The 16486-nt window shown below is 30.8% G+C and overlaps 2 protein-coding genes across 2 annotated transcripts; one reads left to right on the forward strand and one right to left on the reverse strand.

Moving 5' to 3' along the window:
• The first annotated feature begins 9316 nt into the window (after positions 1–9316).
• On the forward strand, positions 9317–14622 carry LOC134829284 (uncharacterized). Its single transcript, XM_063842307.1, has 6 exons — positions 9317–9343; positions 11599–11671; positions 12030–12122; positions 13968–13994; positions 14064–14296; positions 14356–14622. The coding sequence occupies exons 3-6, from the start codon at positions 12092–12094 to the stop codon at positions 14620–14622; spliced, it is 558 nt and encodes a 185-aa protein (XP_063698377.1). The 5' UTR covers positions 9317–9343; positions 11599–11671; positions 12030–12091.
• Positions 14544–16403, reverse strand: LOC134829282 (kelch domain-containing protein 4). The gene is made up of 2 exons (XM_063842305.1): positions 15517–16403; positions 14544–15457 (listed from the first exon to the last, which is right to left on the reverse strand). The coding sequence occupies exons 1-2, from the start codon at positions 16343–16345 to the stop codon at positions 14763–14765; spliced, it is 1524 nt and encodes a 507-aa protein (XP_063698375.1). The 5' UTR covers positions 16346–16403; the 3' UTR covers positions 14544–14762.
• Positions 16404–16486: the final 83 nt, after the last annotated feature.

Genomic DNA, 16486 nt, shown 5'->3' on the forward strand with positions numbered 1-16486 from the left:
ACTAATCGTTGGTTGTTCTCCATTGTTCATAGTTGCTAATTCATTATTTTTTTCACATATGAGTGCTAAGAGACAACAAGAGAACGTATTTAAGGGTCCGATTCGCTTTCAAACGTGCGCTAATTTGAAAATGATTGCGCACCTTTTCATTAACCTTTTAAATGTGAATTAAATTTGTTTGAGTTGATAAATGTTAGATAAATATGAGTAACATCATGTTTGTTTTTCGAGGTAAATAACGAGTAATAATGGAAATTATGCGTAGAATTTAATGAAAAGTGATTAACGAAGTGTATCAATGATGGTAGTTTTAATGTTTTTGTGAAATTTTTTACTCCAACGAAAGTAATGAAACTGCCATTTTTAGTTAAACAAAAAAAATCTTGCTCGAAAAAATCATCGAATCGCCCTAAAATAATCTTGCTTGTCAAAATTGTCACAACTTTCGATCATTTTCTCACTCACGAAGCAACCTTTGAGCCCTATCATTAACTTGATTAACTAACTAACTTTTTTTTTCTTTTCGTCATATCCTGTTACACACCTTTTAATGCACACGCATTCACGGAAAAACCTTGTAAGATAAGACACGCGCTTCACGTTCATATATATTTACTTTTCAATCGTCATAAGTCTAACAAAGAAAGAAAAGTTAATGCATGTTAGAAGTAAGTAAAATTTTGACAACACAATCGTTCGTCGGTTGTAATTATCGAAATTGAAACAAATGAAAAAAAAATTGTCAAGACGAACATGTGTTTCCTTTTCCCGTGCGCGTTAAAGGTCCTTATTATTATTGTTATTTATTTTGATCCACAGAAATTGATAAACGTTCGTCATAATAATACGTCTAATAATTGTATCCAATTATGATTTTTGATATGAAATGTTGTGATATCCGTTGTTAACATTTCGGTTAGTGTGTATGGATAGCATATAATTATACCATTTTTTTCGTGATACCTTTACATGAGATTGAAAAACCCTACAATTATGATTAAATTTACTTTACTTACAACTTTGACGACAACCTTTTGTCTCCTGCTGCCTGCTTTCCTGCATATCGATGACATCTCTCGTGAACCTCTAACTACGTGTTAATGCTGAAAACGAACGAAATTATAATAAATTATACTCATACAGGGTGTAAGTATATCATTAATTATTTTTTTTTTTGCTCTTAATTGTTCAAAAGTGCCCGATGATATTTTAATTTTCAGCTGTAAAAGTGCATTTGTGCATTTGTAATGCAAGTTGAGAACAAACCGCATATTAATTGTACGAAACAGCGCTTCTGCACTTGATTTTTTTAATGATGACTAATGATTTGCTGGTTTTGATGGATGAAGATGACTTCATTCAGAAGAGTTATGAGTGTTATTTTGAGAGGTTAAAAGCCTCTTTTTCATATTTAAATTTTTGAAGATATTTTGTGCTTTACCTGAATTTGCTTTAAACAGTGAATTGAATGTTTAAATTGCACACAAGCTGCAGGGGTCAAAACGCCCACTGTATGAAAAAGACAAAAATTTTGTTAGTTTTTATTGTGTTGCCACCCGGTGTTATTTGATTAAGAAAAATCTACAAAAATATCCGATGATACTGAAAGGCAACAAAAATAAATGAATAAACAAAACGCACATAACGAATTATTTGCATAATTTACTCACTCACTCATTCGTACGCGGGAACACGGGGAGATCGCGAAGACAGAAAATGACTACCAATGCACCTTTTATGATACAGTGTCGTTATTGCTTAAACAAAACATTTAATACATCTCTCTCCTTTTGCCTCGTCTCAAGCTTAAAGTTGCTGCAAAAGAAAGAAGGAATAGTAATAAAAGGAAAAACAATAATAATAATTTCTTTCATTCATCGGACAAACTGCGCGAGTTATTCGTCGTCTCCTTGGTATGGTTTGGTTTGTTTATAAATAATAATAACGAAAAAAAAGTACCTTGAATTAGCAAACAAATTCGAATTGTAGTATGTTTTGCATTTTCTTTCCGGATGTCAAATTAAGCAAACAAGGGTTCAAATTAATATTCAGGAAATTTTTTACTTAATTTAGATTTTGGGTTGAAAAATTATTTATAATTTTTTTTTTTTAAGTTAGATTTTGCATGTTTTATAGTCGAAACATAAAAAAAATTCTTAACTTTTTTTTACGTATTTTTTACGGATTTTTTTACGTATTTTTATACGTATTTTTTTAATTATTTTTTTAATTAAGTTGAGTTTTTTAATTGACCATCAAGCTTTTATTAAAATCATGCAAAAAAAAAATTCACTCAAAATTTATAAATTTTCTTTTCGAATGTCAAAATTGAGTAAATAAAAGCTAAATTTATTATTGATCCTCTGAATGCGAATTAAATTTGAATTCTGAACTTACAAATCAAAAATTCTGCAGAAATATTTTGAAAAGTAGATTTTTGTTAACGATCATATTTTATATAAAAATCATGCAAAATAAAAAATTTTAAAAACGCACCAAAAACAAAGTAGTATATGGAACGTATACCCCAATAAGAAATAAAAATGAAGACAAACATTAAATTAAATTAAACAAAAAATTATCTGCGTTTAATAATCTATAACCATTTTAGGAGTATTTATCATTAAAAGTAATGGATGAGACTTGCTTGTGCAAACGAAAGATGCAAGAAGATAATCTGTGTGTTATTTATTATTTATGAATCAATTTTCCAAGCTCTTTTTCAAGTTAAGCAATTTAAGTTTTTTTTTTTCGAGACTTTCATCGCTTTTATTAAAATGCAGGCAGACAAACCTTCGAAATCGAGAAAAGTCAAACAAGGAGAACAAGCGTCAAGTGTGGGCGTCAAAAATTTTTTGTCCAATTTATGTATTTTTTTTTTGTTTCTTGCAACGCAACGCGCATGTAAATGATGTAGCAGAAGATCAAAGAGGAAAAATTATGACTATTTCTAAATCAATGTTAAATATGTTTGATATTCAAAAAACATCTTTAATGACCACACTCGCTAAAAAAAATGTAAAATTTTATGAATGAAGATGATATATCGAATGTTTCCGCTTTATATTTCTTCTTTCTACTTGGCTCGGAATAATCTTGCATCGAAAACGTTTGAAACTTATTTGTTTCCAATTTAGATAAATATATTGTCGTGCACGCTAACTGTCTAGCCAGAAATTATCAAGCGATCTCATTCTTTTATTTATTTTAAATAATTTTCTTAATAATAAGCTAATTTCGGTAGATGCTTCGCGTATTGTTCCTTAAATAAAAATAAATACAAGCAAGCAAGAAATAAAACATAAAAATTGAAATGAAGATGTTTTTTCTTGTGTTCTCCTTTGCCTGCCTGAAAAGGACTTTCAAAGGTATTGAATATTATATAAAGTCATTCAATAAAAAAAAAACGAACGAAATTCGTGCAACGATCATTTTGATAAGGAAATCGGAGTAGAGCGCGGCATTTTTAACATTATGAGAAAAATTGTCCGTATAACAATTACGTGCGTTTTTTTTTGTCGTAAGAGATCGAGCGAGAGGAAAAGACACAGCGAGGGAGATTCAAATCAAAAAATGTTCATTTTAATTTTAGGCGGCAGCGGCGACAATAATTATTTCTTTTCTTACTTCGACGTCGACTCTTATAAATATGTAAAGAAAAAAAAAATACAGAGTTAAAGAAGTGCCTCATTGACCACCAAAGAGTTACTTGTCGGTCATAGAAAGCAAAAAGAAAAACGAAAGAAACTTGGAGACTTGCGGAAATTATCTTGATGCGAAATTCGTTATTCAGTAATTAATAGAAGGATGATCAAGATTCGGGCACACAGGCGTCGTCTTTGCTGCTCGTTGTTGTTCGATGATATTAATGAATAAATCTAAAAGGATTAAACAATTAATTAAAATGAAATAAAATGCGAATTTTAATTAACGCGTCGTCGTCGTCGTTCAAGTTGTTGTTGAATGATGAGAAAAGTCACGTCATGAGCCAATAAAGCATCCTTCAAGCAGAATCTCGTCAAATATTTCAAAGACAGGTTTTTACCATATCATCGCCTTCTAATCTGCCATTCACATTAAAAACAACACAACACAAGAAGAATGTCAAATACTTTAAAATGTGTGTTTAAAATGTCTTTTTGTAGCTTCTGGGAGACAATTTCGATGCTTATCTCGCTATACGATCTGTTTACTGCGCGCTGATGTTGATCAAGATATACTTCTTCGTTTCGCCTCGTTCTTATACCGCTTATAATATCATCAATATTTTATATGTTTTTATTAATAAATACACACACGCATCGTATATCGTCGCAAAGCTAGAAGGAATTTTTGTGTTGATTTTATAAAATAAATAAAAGATCATTAAAATAATAAAACTAACCGACTGAAACAAATTAGTGATGAGATCTTCCTCCCGTTTTTTGGTACGTTCGATTCAATTAGCAGCACACGAAACCAATTTTTGGATCTTTTTTATAGAGAAATTGGTCCCTTTTTTATTCCTAAAGTGCCTCAAATTGACAGTTTAATTTCGGGTTTTCTTCGTTAATAACAGAGTAAGGCACGGAATGGATGTTGGCACGCTTTCCTTGAAACAAAAAATTCTTCAGATCTAAAAAAATTCAAGAAAATAGAAAAAGTTACAAATTAAGGATAAAAAGTTACAAAGTTGTACTTACCCGCATTTATGCAAAGAATTATTTCTCGTGTGATAAATATTCATAAGTCAAAAACGCACTTTAACGTCCTGTTTCTCCTCCATCCATCCATCGCTCACAATGAAAGCAAGAAAGAAGTTGGTCAAGACACCTGCGTTTTTGTGTTTTGAGTACCGCTAAATATTCACAGACATGAAATTTGATGTATAAGCCATAATTTACAAGTCTACAAAAAAAAACGAACAAACAGCTGAAAAATAGTTGAAAGTTGATTGACTTTGAAAAGTAAAGCAAATTAAAAGTCGAGTGAGTGTGCAATGATAATGATCAGTTTTCTACAATGTATCAAAAAAAAAACAACTTACGATGTGATAAATTGTTATAAACTGACCAGAACAGGTAGAAAGACGAAACGTAAACAAACAACAATCATAAATTTAATTGGTGCAGAGATAAAACAAAATGTAACAAATTCATTTGAGATTATCTGCTTTGCTGTTTGTGTAATATTGGCAGATTTATGCCTGTTTCGGGTAATTAATTGAATTTCAATTTCCAACTTTTGAACAATTGAGAATTAATTTTTTAAAGCAATGAACTAAATTTTTTTCTTTTTTTTCGATTCGCCGATGGATTCTAAAAATAAACAGTGGGTAAGTTCTTGTAATTTTAAAATTTTTATTAAAAATACTGACCTGACTTGACTTAATTTGACGATAATGATTACTTTCTTCCAAGCAAACAACTTTTCCTCCAAACTTCTATTTAATTAAATTTTATGTTTTTATTGTTGCTAAATATGCATTTTGCGTTAATAATCATAAGTAAATATAACAACGGTAGTAATAGCGGTTGGCATGATTATTTACTTTGTTAACACATCATCAGAACATACGCAAAACATGCAATTTATTGTTTTATTGCATAAATTTATAAGAGTTGTTGTTGATAAAAGCTGTAATCTAGTGAGCTTGTTAAAAAAGAAAGAAATAATAAAAATAAAACAATTGCCAGCAGTCAATTTTCGAATGTTCACACAGTCATAAACACGAACTTTGTTGAAGAAAAATCTTTTCTTCCTACTTTTTTTCCGCATTTCTAACAAATTCGAATTTTCTAAGCACTTTAAGATTTATACACTGTCAATAAACAATATCAATCCATCCCTTGTTAACAACAAAACGACACCTGTGACAATCTCACGATACTTATCTCCTCTTCTCATCTAATTATTGCGTCGATTTGAGGAAACGAACGTGTATGCGGCAAAGGCAAAATCTTATCATACAAACAAATAATTACAAATGTCGTTATAATCAGGAGCTCATTATTGTGAATATTTTATGATCGTCATTGTTTAATGAACAGATAACATTCGTATAATAAAATTGATGATGATGGAACTCTGAAACGAAATAAAAAAAAAATCTTTTTTTTAGGTCAAAAATTGAAAATTTTTTTAATTCGAAATAACGCTCACGGCAAATTTTAGCAAAACATGCGATTCAAGTTCGAACATGTAAAAAATGACAAAAAATGCATAAATACATAAAATAAAAAAAAATGAAATTGTAAGTTATAAAATGCCAATTTAGCTACTGGTCTTTAGCACGCAACTTTATGAACATATCGCTTCATGTGCGCGTTTAAATAGTAATAATAAGCACTCACTTCATTCGCCCGCTTGAGCATGAGCATTCACAACTCCTCTTTCTTGCATTATATTATTATAATTCGCATTCATAAAGTTTTATTCACTCGTTTTTTTTTCAACTAACAAGAATATTTTTCAAAATGATAATCATGATGATCATCGTTGTTGATAATTTCATCGTACAAAATGCAAAAACTTTTATTAATTGAAAGCTTACTCACTCACTTATGTTTTGTGTGTATATGTGCACTTTTTAATGATATGTTAATGTTCTGTGCTATGCCGTGTTGCGTTATGTTCGGGTTTGTGCGCGAAGAATGCAAACAATTATTATTATGTGGTGATAACGCAAACAAGGGAGTTTACTCGTGTTTGAGGTTCAATGGTAAAGCATCATCTGAAAATAAAAAAAAATAAAAAAATTAGCGCAAAAATGAACAACTGGCAAATTTGTTTGCAAAACTTTTCGATTAACTTGTCAAAAAATTAGTATTGTTCAGAATTATTGTTTGGTTGTTTGTGTGACAGATTTATGAGATCAATTCTTTTCATTTCCATCTTGACCAAAAGACGATCCTAAACAATGGATTTAGGAAGATTGTCCAATTTTGAGCAATTTATTCTTTTTTTTTCTCTCCATTCTTATTCAAAAATGCAAAAAAAATAATAATAAGGTATTCGCAATATTTACTCAAAAAAAGCGTCTCAGGGCATTCAGCATTCAGAAGCGAGAACAGAATGTCTTTAAAAAATTTACATTGTCTGATAATCTGCTTATGTCTCATATATGCAAAAAAAGAAAAAAAAATCTTAAAATTTATTAAACACTTGGAGAGTTTTCGATAATAAGATTACTTATCCTTACAGCGTTCGGCATGCAACGATTCGTGGAAATCCTTTTAATCTTGATTTCATTGTTTCTTGTGATGTTTAATAATATTATATTATATATATTGAATAATAATAAGAAAAAACAAGCGTATCAGATGAAGACTAAATAATAATCATGTTTTCACAACAGATTATTAGCGTTTAATTTGTATCTGTTAAAGGATTTGTGCCCAATCAAGTTGTTTCTGTCCGAGAATACAATAATAATATGATCAATCTTGTAGCTGTAGCGCACAATGACACGGCAAAATATACAAAATTTTAATATCTTGTATTACAACGCTTGATACAAAGTTTAAAACAAAAAATAGACAAGTTTCACACACAATTTCAATCCGAATTTGAAATAAGACGTGAAATCAATCTTCGGTCGACCACGCGTTAGTTTCCTCTGCGAGCCTTGATAAAATAATTATCATGATGATGAATGATGAATTTATGAGACGAAACAAGCAAACAACATCATTGTTGAAATTCCTTTGAAATGCGATCGATCTTCTTTGCTTCTAAAAAAAATAAAAAAAAAGGTTTACTTGACACAGTTGGCGTTACAAGTTATGAACCCACACGTAATATTGCAATTTATTTTGTAATTACACGGAAATTTACACCAATTTAGTCAAAACAAAAAGTTTCATTGTTCATACTTTATTGCCGACCTACCTTAGACGCTGTCAAAATGTTAACGCACAAGATCGTTATCACTTTCGATATATGATACTTTGGCGAACAATTATTCATAAACACGTAACTTTTTTTGCATTTTAAACTGTTTCCCATAAAAAAAAGAAGTCAAGTCTCCAATAAATCATTTCGCTTCACAAGTAACACACGCGTGCCCTATTGTCCATTTATAGTCGACGGTTCTCATGTCGTTGCATCGAAAATCCTGCCGAACAATTAAATGTTTCTGGTTTGTTCATTTCCAAGTCAGGAAAATTACTTTACACTCCGACATCGCATTGAAATTCTAAATCCATGCCGATGATTATAAATTGTCTAATAAACTTTATTTTGTCTCTTTTTTTACTGCAGGACGTGAAATTCTTCAATCGAAGAACACAAAACTCGTGCCGTGTGTTTAATTGTTTTTCTGTGGAATAAATAAATTAAATAAGTAATTGTTTTCTTTGTCTCTGTTTATTTGTTCGCTTAATTTGTATGGAGATCGAAATGTAGTCGAATGAAATATTTCACGTGGAATTTGAACTTTTAAAACGTTACAAAACTCTTTTTCGCCCTTATTCTCGCCGCAACCCGCTGCTACGAGTAAAATATCCTCTAATTGACCGGAAACTGCATATAAATTCTAACAAAACATCACGGTCTTTATATTGGAGTGCTTTATTATTATCATTATCCTTAACTTTTCGATGCAAAACAACTTCTAACAGCAGACCACACTTTGATGCCCGTGAGCGACAAAATAATATCCGACTAATAATATTCAAATTACCTCAAACTCGATCCAATAAGTTATAAAAAAGTATAAATTATCATTATTAATTTATGATTACTGTAATAATAAAAACTTGTAAAACCGAAAGTGTTTGGAAGAACTGTTAGTTAAGACAGACGCGACGCAGGTGAATTATGAGCCTCGAAGAACACAGCTGAACTGAATTTTGGTACCTTGACCTTGATTTTCTGTCTTTTTTTCTTTTGCAGAATGCCTTGCATTGGGCCTCTAAGCACGGAAACAGCGACGTTATCAAATTAATTGCTGGCACTTATAAAGCAGATGTAAATGAGCGAACGGTAAGTCTTAAAGCAGAAATTTTTGATCGAAATCTGATAACATGCAAGAGACGGTAAACGATTAAGAAAAAGACAAAAAGCTTCTGAATTGAATATTAATTAAAATTCAGGTAGTTTAAGCAATATGAACCGATTTTTTTACTAATTAGACACCTATGTATATTTCCGTGAACATTTTTTGACCACCAACTGTGAGAAGCATCGAAAAAACGATAAAAATGAAAATAGAACTAATTAATATCGATGTCTCTCGTTTTCTGTGTTATCTCAATTTCTTTTACCTTTGGGTCATTTTTATCTATTTTTAACGATTTTTTTTACTTTTTTTTTCATTGCATTCCTGTGGATATTTCATTGATCGTGAATCGCTCAGAATGGAGTAAGTATCATTTTTTCTCATTTTTTTTTTTATATAAAGAAATCACACGAAATTCTCCTCCTCTCCAGAATGTCTACAGAAACTCTCAAATTTTATCGCATCAGATTTTTTTTTATTTATTTCATTATCTCTTCCTTATCTTATTAATAAGTCACTGTCAAAGCGAAAGAATATTTTATTGCCTTTTTGTTCGAAATATTCTAAAAATATATTTTTTTTTTGAAGAAGAGAAGACCAAGCGACGTCGACGACGATGATCACAAAGCAAACCAACGAAAAAAGAACATTAACATAAAATTTCAATAAAGCATAAAGTTGCGCGGGATTTCAAACAAACAAATAAACAACGCAAGATTCCTTCCACAGAAAAAGAAAAAAAAATTAAAATTAATTTGACTAAATTCAATATTCAAGAAACGATCGATCGATCGTTAGATAAATTAATAGAATAATAGATGAAACGGTAGCTAAAAAATATTCTGTGGGACAATAATTTCGATTTTTCATCTTTGTTAATCGCTGTGGTTGCTGCCATTCAAATTGGAAATAAAAAATGTCGTCACACCTTTTCGCTTCCTAAAATGCAGAACGAATCACGAATCCTTTACTTTGCCCATAATTTAACGCCCTTAATTGCACCCCTTTCAAAATTATATCGGAAAGTACCTAAAATTGAATAATGTTTAAAGTAAAAAATTTTCAATTTAAATCAAATAAAATGTTACTTGTCATAAAACGGCGTGACACATATTTGATTGACACTTTTCTGCAGCACAGTTCAAGAAGTGTTAAGTTCATAAATTTCAGCCCCTTTAAAAGTTTTAAAATTTTAAAGCCACACGAGAAAATTTTGTGTCACATGCATGATGAAACGAAAGGGGATGCCAATTGCGACAATTTTGAATAATTTTCAATTTTTTTTTCTTGTTGCAATATAAAAATGCGTTATGCAAGTAGTAGAGTCGTTGCAGCAGAAAGACAGAATCACAGAGAAAAATGTTTTGTCACTTTTGTTTTGTCCAAAATTGACATGGCGTGACTTTATATTTTTTTTGTTGTTTAAAAAAAAATAAAAAAGAGAAAAAGGCAGAAAACATCATCAGTAAAAACATAAATTCATTTCATTTGTGCCATTGTTTGGGCTCGGCAATGCTCTCGTTGAGGAAAAAAATAAACAATTTTTGAATAGTTTTTAATTATTTTATACGATTCGAAGTTGTTGTCTCTTCTACTTTTTTTTTTTAGAGAGAAATAAAACATTTTTGTCGTTGAAGTTATGGTCTGTTTCGTCGCAAAAATATAGAACGTCGACAACAAACATGACCTAAGTTAATTTTGAGAGTGGTTGATAAAAAAAAAACTAAAATTTATAGTTCAACGGCATTTAAAAATTGAATCTTTATCAGTTTTCATGCAACTTCAATTTTAATAAAAATATTTTTTTTCTACTTCAATTCATGAATAAATGCTAAAAATGGAGAAACAAGAAAAAATATGCTATTTTATTATAAAATATTGAACAGAAGCAAACATGAATTGAATATATAGAAAAAAAATGAAATGAAAAAAATATGTTAAAAAAATTCGCAATGACGAATCAGTCAACTAGAACAACAAATCCAATACATGTTGCAATATTGACTCGTCTCTTGAAGGGGATGTTTTTTTTTTCATTTTTCCTAACGTTTAAATTTTCTGTAAAAAATGTATTTTTTTAATAATATTATAAATAATAAAAATGTTTTATTTCGAACAATATGTTTTCGAATAATTTTCTCACAAAAAAAGGGAAAAATTTTAAACAAGGCAATAAATTTCACAACAACGCAATAATTGGGCGTTAATAATCTCTTTTTTCGCTCGCTCGCTGCTGCTGCAATAATAAACGAGGAACGACGAGCTAAATTAAGTCTGTTGTAATTGAACAACACTTTAAATGAAATGATGTTACATTAAAATAACAATGACTGCGAATGTTTTGTGTCGCTGGTTTATGTGATAACTAAATAAATAGGCAGAGCACTTCCAAATATGAATTATGTGTTATAACTTTGTTAGTTAGAAGTCGACTCGATATAACAGAAACACACAAATATTGCAATATTTAACATGTCTATAATTGTATTTCTCTCTCTGGTTTCTGGTTTTTCAGTGACAATTTTGCGTTGTGTGCGGAATATTTGCTGGAGATGGAGAATGTTCGTGTGTGTTATTCATTTAAAAGTGAATTAAAATCATTTTCTCACCATTTTTAGGGATACACGGCACTTCATATCGCGATTCAACACGGCAAGAATGACATTTTTGAGCTTCTTAGCAATGTTTACAGTAAGTAACGATCGTGGTCCGATCAAAATTCTTCTCCTTCTTCTCTTTTTTTTTCAAATATTTTTATTGATTATACAAATTTTTCATCTGATCGGAGATAATGAACGGTTGTCGTTTGAAGTCTTTTGAGTCACACAGAAACACACAAAAAATCGAATCAAATCTTGTTTTTTTTCAACTGATCATTATCAGTGCGCGGTGTGTTAGTTGTGACAATTCAAAAAAAAAAGTATCAAAGATGTTTCAATAAAATAATATAATAACAATCGATCATTGTCTCATGAATTTTGTGCCTTACTCAACAAATGCATTAGCTAATTATTACTTTTTTTTTTAAATTTCTCCCAAAAAATAACAGAAGCGGATCGCAATTTGACAGATTGGAGCGGAAAAAAACCTTTGGAGTATCAACAGAAGCAAATGAAGAGTGTCTCATCGTCAACGTACAGCAGTGAGTACACGAAATTTGAAACTTTTCCCACAAAAACACGTCGGCGTGGCGCTTATGCGAGCTTTTCCAAGCATCAGCGTCCCATTAGCGGAAGTAACTTTGAAAGTATTTCGAAAAAAAGTAGCATTAAATTACGGAGAAATCATACGATTGTATCGTCTCCGGTAGAGAGAAATAATAGTTTTAGTAGTCAGGGAAGCGGTAATTCGAACGGCGGAAAAGAAGTTACTAACTTGGAGGATATTTTTCATGTCAATCCAAAGAAACGTTTTGAGAAAAAATATCGCAGCATGATAAAGAAGAAATTTGATAAAACTTTTCCGCCAAAATAATTTGGTTTACTTCAGAGATGAACATTTAAAATATTGCATGTCATTCAAAATACTTATGAAATAATCAAAAAAGCTTGCCTTTACAATAAATTTAAAGAATTAGAGTGCTTTCAATTACTAACATTTTCACTTTTTGTCCGTTTTTGAAAAATTATTATTAAAAAACGCACAAAAAGTTACTTAACTTAATATTAAGAAGAGAAAAAAACAACTTTTGTATATTATATTCCTTAATTACATTCCTTTAAATATAAGCAAACATCAATTTTTCCTATCAAATATAGTTTTTTAAGTTAACTGCATGAAAATACTAATAAAACATAAACAAAGATTCCTTTTCAGCTTTATTTCTTCGTTCTTAATAAATCTAAACCTTGATCCTTGCTACAATCTTCCTGCATTCGATTTGTATTAGCTTGAAAAATTATCCCTTTTAACATTTTTAAGTGTATTTTAAACCTAACTTTTACTTACCTTTAGAAATAATGAAACTTCTTTCTAAACGACAATCCAAGGAACTTCCCAAAAGATGTAATTGTGGATTTTTTCGAAAGATTTTTGGTTTTTCATTTTAATACCTTTTTATTTTGAGTTTTTTTATGTCATTCGCTTTTCATCCATTTATTGGTAAATAAACTTGAATTTTTTGTAAATATAACTTTTTGTCTAAATTTCACACAAAAACTAAATTTTTCAAAAAAATAATTTTTAAGCAAACACGAACACTGAACAACCTGCACAAAATGGAAATGGGTTTTCTTCTTGGATGAGGCAAGTTTGGTCTGATCTTGGATACTTTTCTTTCTTTTTAACCCTTGTTTCTGTTTCTGTTTTATTACATATAATTTTAAAACTTTTTGATTTCTAACATAATCTTAATTACTTTTTTTTTCATTTCAGTATTTTTTTTTTTAGATAACTTAAATTAACATTTTGTACATTATTATTATTTTAATCGAAATTTTTATCATTATTGTCCATATTTAACGACATTTATCGACTACTTTATTACCTGAACATGCACAGATTCAACTAAAGAGCCCACACAAGACGATTTTTGTTTATTCGTGTTAAAGTTTAATATCGTCTATCGTCGTAAAAGATGTTTTTCTATGAAATTTTTGTTGTTTTTCATGTTAATATTTAAAGTTATGTGCAGAAAATATGTTTTTTTGACAATTTTATTTAAATTTTTACAAGTTTTTGACGCTTTTATTACCAAATTTGATAAAAATTGCTCAATAAATTTACTTAACTTCGACAAAACGTCGATAATTGACGACTCGTGCCATGATGGTAAACAGGATGATAATGATAAGGTTTCGTTTTGTATATTTTATTACATGCATGTTGGTTATTATTAACATTTCGATTGTTTTTGCACATTGCAAATTAATGGTTTTTGGTTGGTAATTATTAGTTTTGGTATTTTTTTTTGTTAATATTTTCAGTTTTTGATATAAATTTGTTTATTAATGAATTTTTTCTTCTTTTTTACTTCTCTTTCAAACAGAGATCAAAGCTCGGAAAAAGCAATCAGGTAAAAATTTGAATAAAAAATTAAAAAAAATATAATTTTCATTAATTTTTTTTTTTTGTTTTTTTTCAGAAAAAGACTTGGGCTTCCTTCGTATTGGCTCGCTCAATGCGCGCGTCAAGAAAACGAGAGACTCCTTCAACAACTTTATGGGCGGCTCACAGAAAACGATGCATCGATATCCAGCTCATTATCAACATCAGATGATGGATCAGAAGATTCCGATGAATGTACAGCAACAATTTAAGCTCGATGACAACAAAATGCACAAAAGTTGGGGATCTGCTGATAATATTCAAAATAACGTAAGAAAGTGATTTTCTTGCTTTAAATTAAAAAAAAATATTTTATTTATAATTTTTAGCAAAATGACTTGATGCCTCCTCCAAACAACAAATATACTTCGAAGAAAGTTCGACGTGCAAAGAGAGATATTGACATCATGGGCATAAATTGCGGGCCTCATAGTACGCCAACAACGCCTCGAACTATCAGAAGCCCTATCGGAGTACTTTGTGAACAACCGTCGCTCGAAGATAATTCTGACAGTGATGTTGCTTGTGGTTTTGACGACAATTGGAAAAGACCTGAAAGCACAATAATGAACAAAGCACCTCCAACGTATCTTTAAAAACATAAGATATAAAAAAATACTCAGATTCTACTTATGAAATGTAACGACTTGACTAACCCGAAAATATTTTAACGAAAGTGTGCTATTTTTCGTGTATTATTTTATATTGTAACAAAATGTAAGAATAAAAATGCTATTTAATCTGTTTCCATATCGTCACTTTCATCTGAATCCTCGTCACTGACGCCAGATTCTTCTTCGTCGTCATCGTCGTCGTCTTCCTCATCATCATCTTCGTCGCTACTTCCTTCGCTATCGGATCCAACCCATTCTTGCGTGTTGCTATTGGCAATTAATGTCTTCCAAGAATCCATTTTGTTCACGTCGAGCGAATAAAAGTCACTTAATGTGTATTGTCGATGTCCTTGTTCGTAAATTCCTCCGTAAAGATACAAATTTTTGTTGATAACAACTATTCCGGCATTCATTCGCGGCGATGGAAATCCTTTATTTTGACCTTCGTTAGATTCGGATTTGGCAGAAGATGTTTTCGTGCTTGGACCTCCAACAGTAACTGTAAATCCAAGTTCGTTCGTAACTGTTTTGACTTCTTCAACGGGTTCAACTTCCATTTCAGTCTTTTTTGGTTCAGATGATTTCTTGTTGAGTTCCATGCGACGCCAAACAAGAGTTGAAAGATCAAGACAATGTAAGTCGTTACCAAATTGACCTTCGATATCTTCTTCATCTTCCTTCGTATCGAGTACTCCGCCGAAATTGTAACATTTTCCATTTGCAGCAACAGCAATACTCATACCGCTTCGAGGTAAGGGTTTACTTCCTCCTGGTTTGACAAGATTCCATTTGTATTTTAAGCCTGTTGTGTCTCCCTCTGAAAAATTAAACATTTTTTATTATAAAAATTTCTTTAAAATTAAAATTAAAACTCACTTTCAGGAACAAGAGTGAACATATCTCCATGCGTGACTCCTCTATCGATTCCTTTTTTCACAGGACTTTTGCTAAACCCTCCCCAAACGACAATTTTTCCATCGTTCGCAGCAGCAAAGCAAATTCCTGATCTTGGAGATGGAGCATTTCCGCTTACTTGAATGTTAAGCCATGTATAAGTCTCCAATGAGAACACAAACAAGTCGTTATAATATTTGTATGTCGCATTATTATCGTAAAAACCTCCGAAAACGAACAATTTCTTCTTCGAAGCTACCATACGATGTCCTGAACGAGCAGTTGGTCCATTTGGAGCATTGACTTTCTCCCAAACTTTTGTCTTTAATCGATAAACCCACAAATCTTTGAAATGAATGATCTGTATTTGCGACGGAGATTGATATTCGCCGCCAAACAACCACAATTGACCTCCATCTGTTTCAACTGAACACAAAGCAGCGCCTGAACGAGGCGTTGGTCCTTTAGCTTTAACGAGTTTCCATTCATTTTTCACAGTATTAAAAAAATAGAAATCGCCGTAAACTTCTGTCTTTTGTCCATTGAAGAATTCTCCGCCGAACATTATCATGTCATCCTTAAAACTCGTTAACCCGAAACTTGAACGGGCTGATGGCGGAGCAACAGGCGAAAGTTCGACAGTTTTTACTTGAGATAATTCTTGTTCTTGTTTTGCAATGATGTCTTGAATATCTTCTTCGCCGAGTTTTTGAAGGAGTTTCTTGTTTTTGGCAACAAGTTTTTTATCTGTCTTCACGAGAGTCTTTTCAGCTCCTTTTCCTTTCTTCTTGTTTTTATCTTTTTTGCCCATTTTTAAAGATTTTCAATTAAAATTCACTTTGAGAGACTCGAAAAAAAAACGTAAACAAATCCGCATGGACTTTTTTTTATTGAATTAGCAATGGCGAATGTCTTAAATTCAATTTTAGAGATTTGCCATTGCTAATTCAAC

The sequence above is a fragment of the Culicoides brevitarsis genome, chromosome 2, assembly GCF_036172545.1.
Source record: "Culicoides brevitarsis isolate CSIRO-B50_1 chromosome 2, AGI_CSIRO_Cbre_v1, whole genome shotgun sequence".
Lineage (NCBI taxonomy): Eukaryota > Metazoa > Arthropoda > Insecta > Diptera > Ceratopogonidae > Culicoides > Culicoides brevitarsis.

Coding starts and splice junctions, on each gene's coding strand:
- LOC134829284 (XM_063842307.1), top strand. CDS start 12,092: ATGAAGAGTGTCTCATCGTCAACGTACAGCA. Junction 12,123..13,967: donor CTCATCGTCAACGTACAGCA/GTGAGTACACGA, acceptor TCTTTCAAACAG/AGATCAAAGCTCGGAAAAAG. Junction 13,995..14,063: donor AGCTCGGAAAAAGCAATCAG/GTAAAAATTTGA, acceptor GTTTTTTTTCAG/AAAAAGACTTGGGCTTCCTT.
- LOC134829282 (XM_063842305.1), bottom strand. CDS start 16,345: ATGGGCAAAAAAGATAAAAACAAGAAGAAAGGAAAAGGAGCTGAAAAG. Junction 15,458..15,516: donor GTTCACTCTTGTTCCTGAAA/GTGAGTTTTAAT, acceptor TTAATTTTTCAG/AGGGAGACACAACAGGCTTA.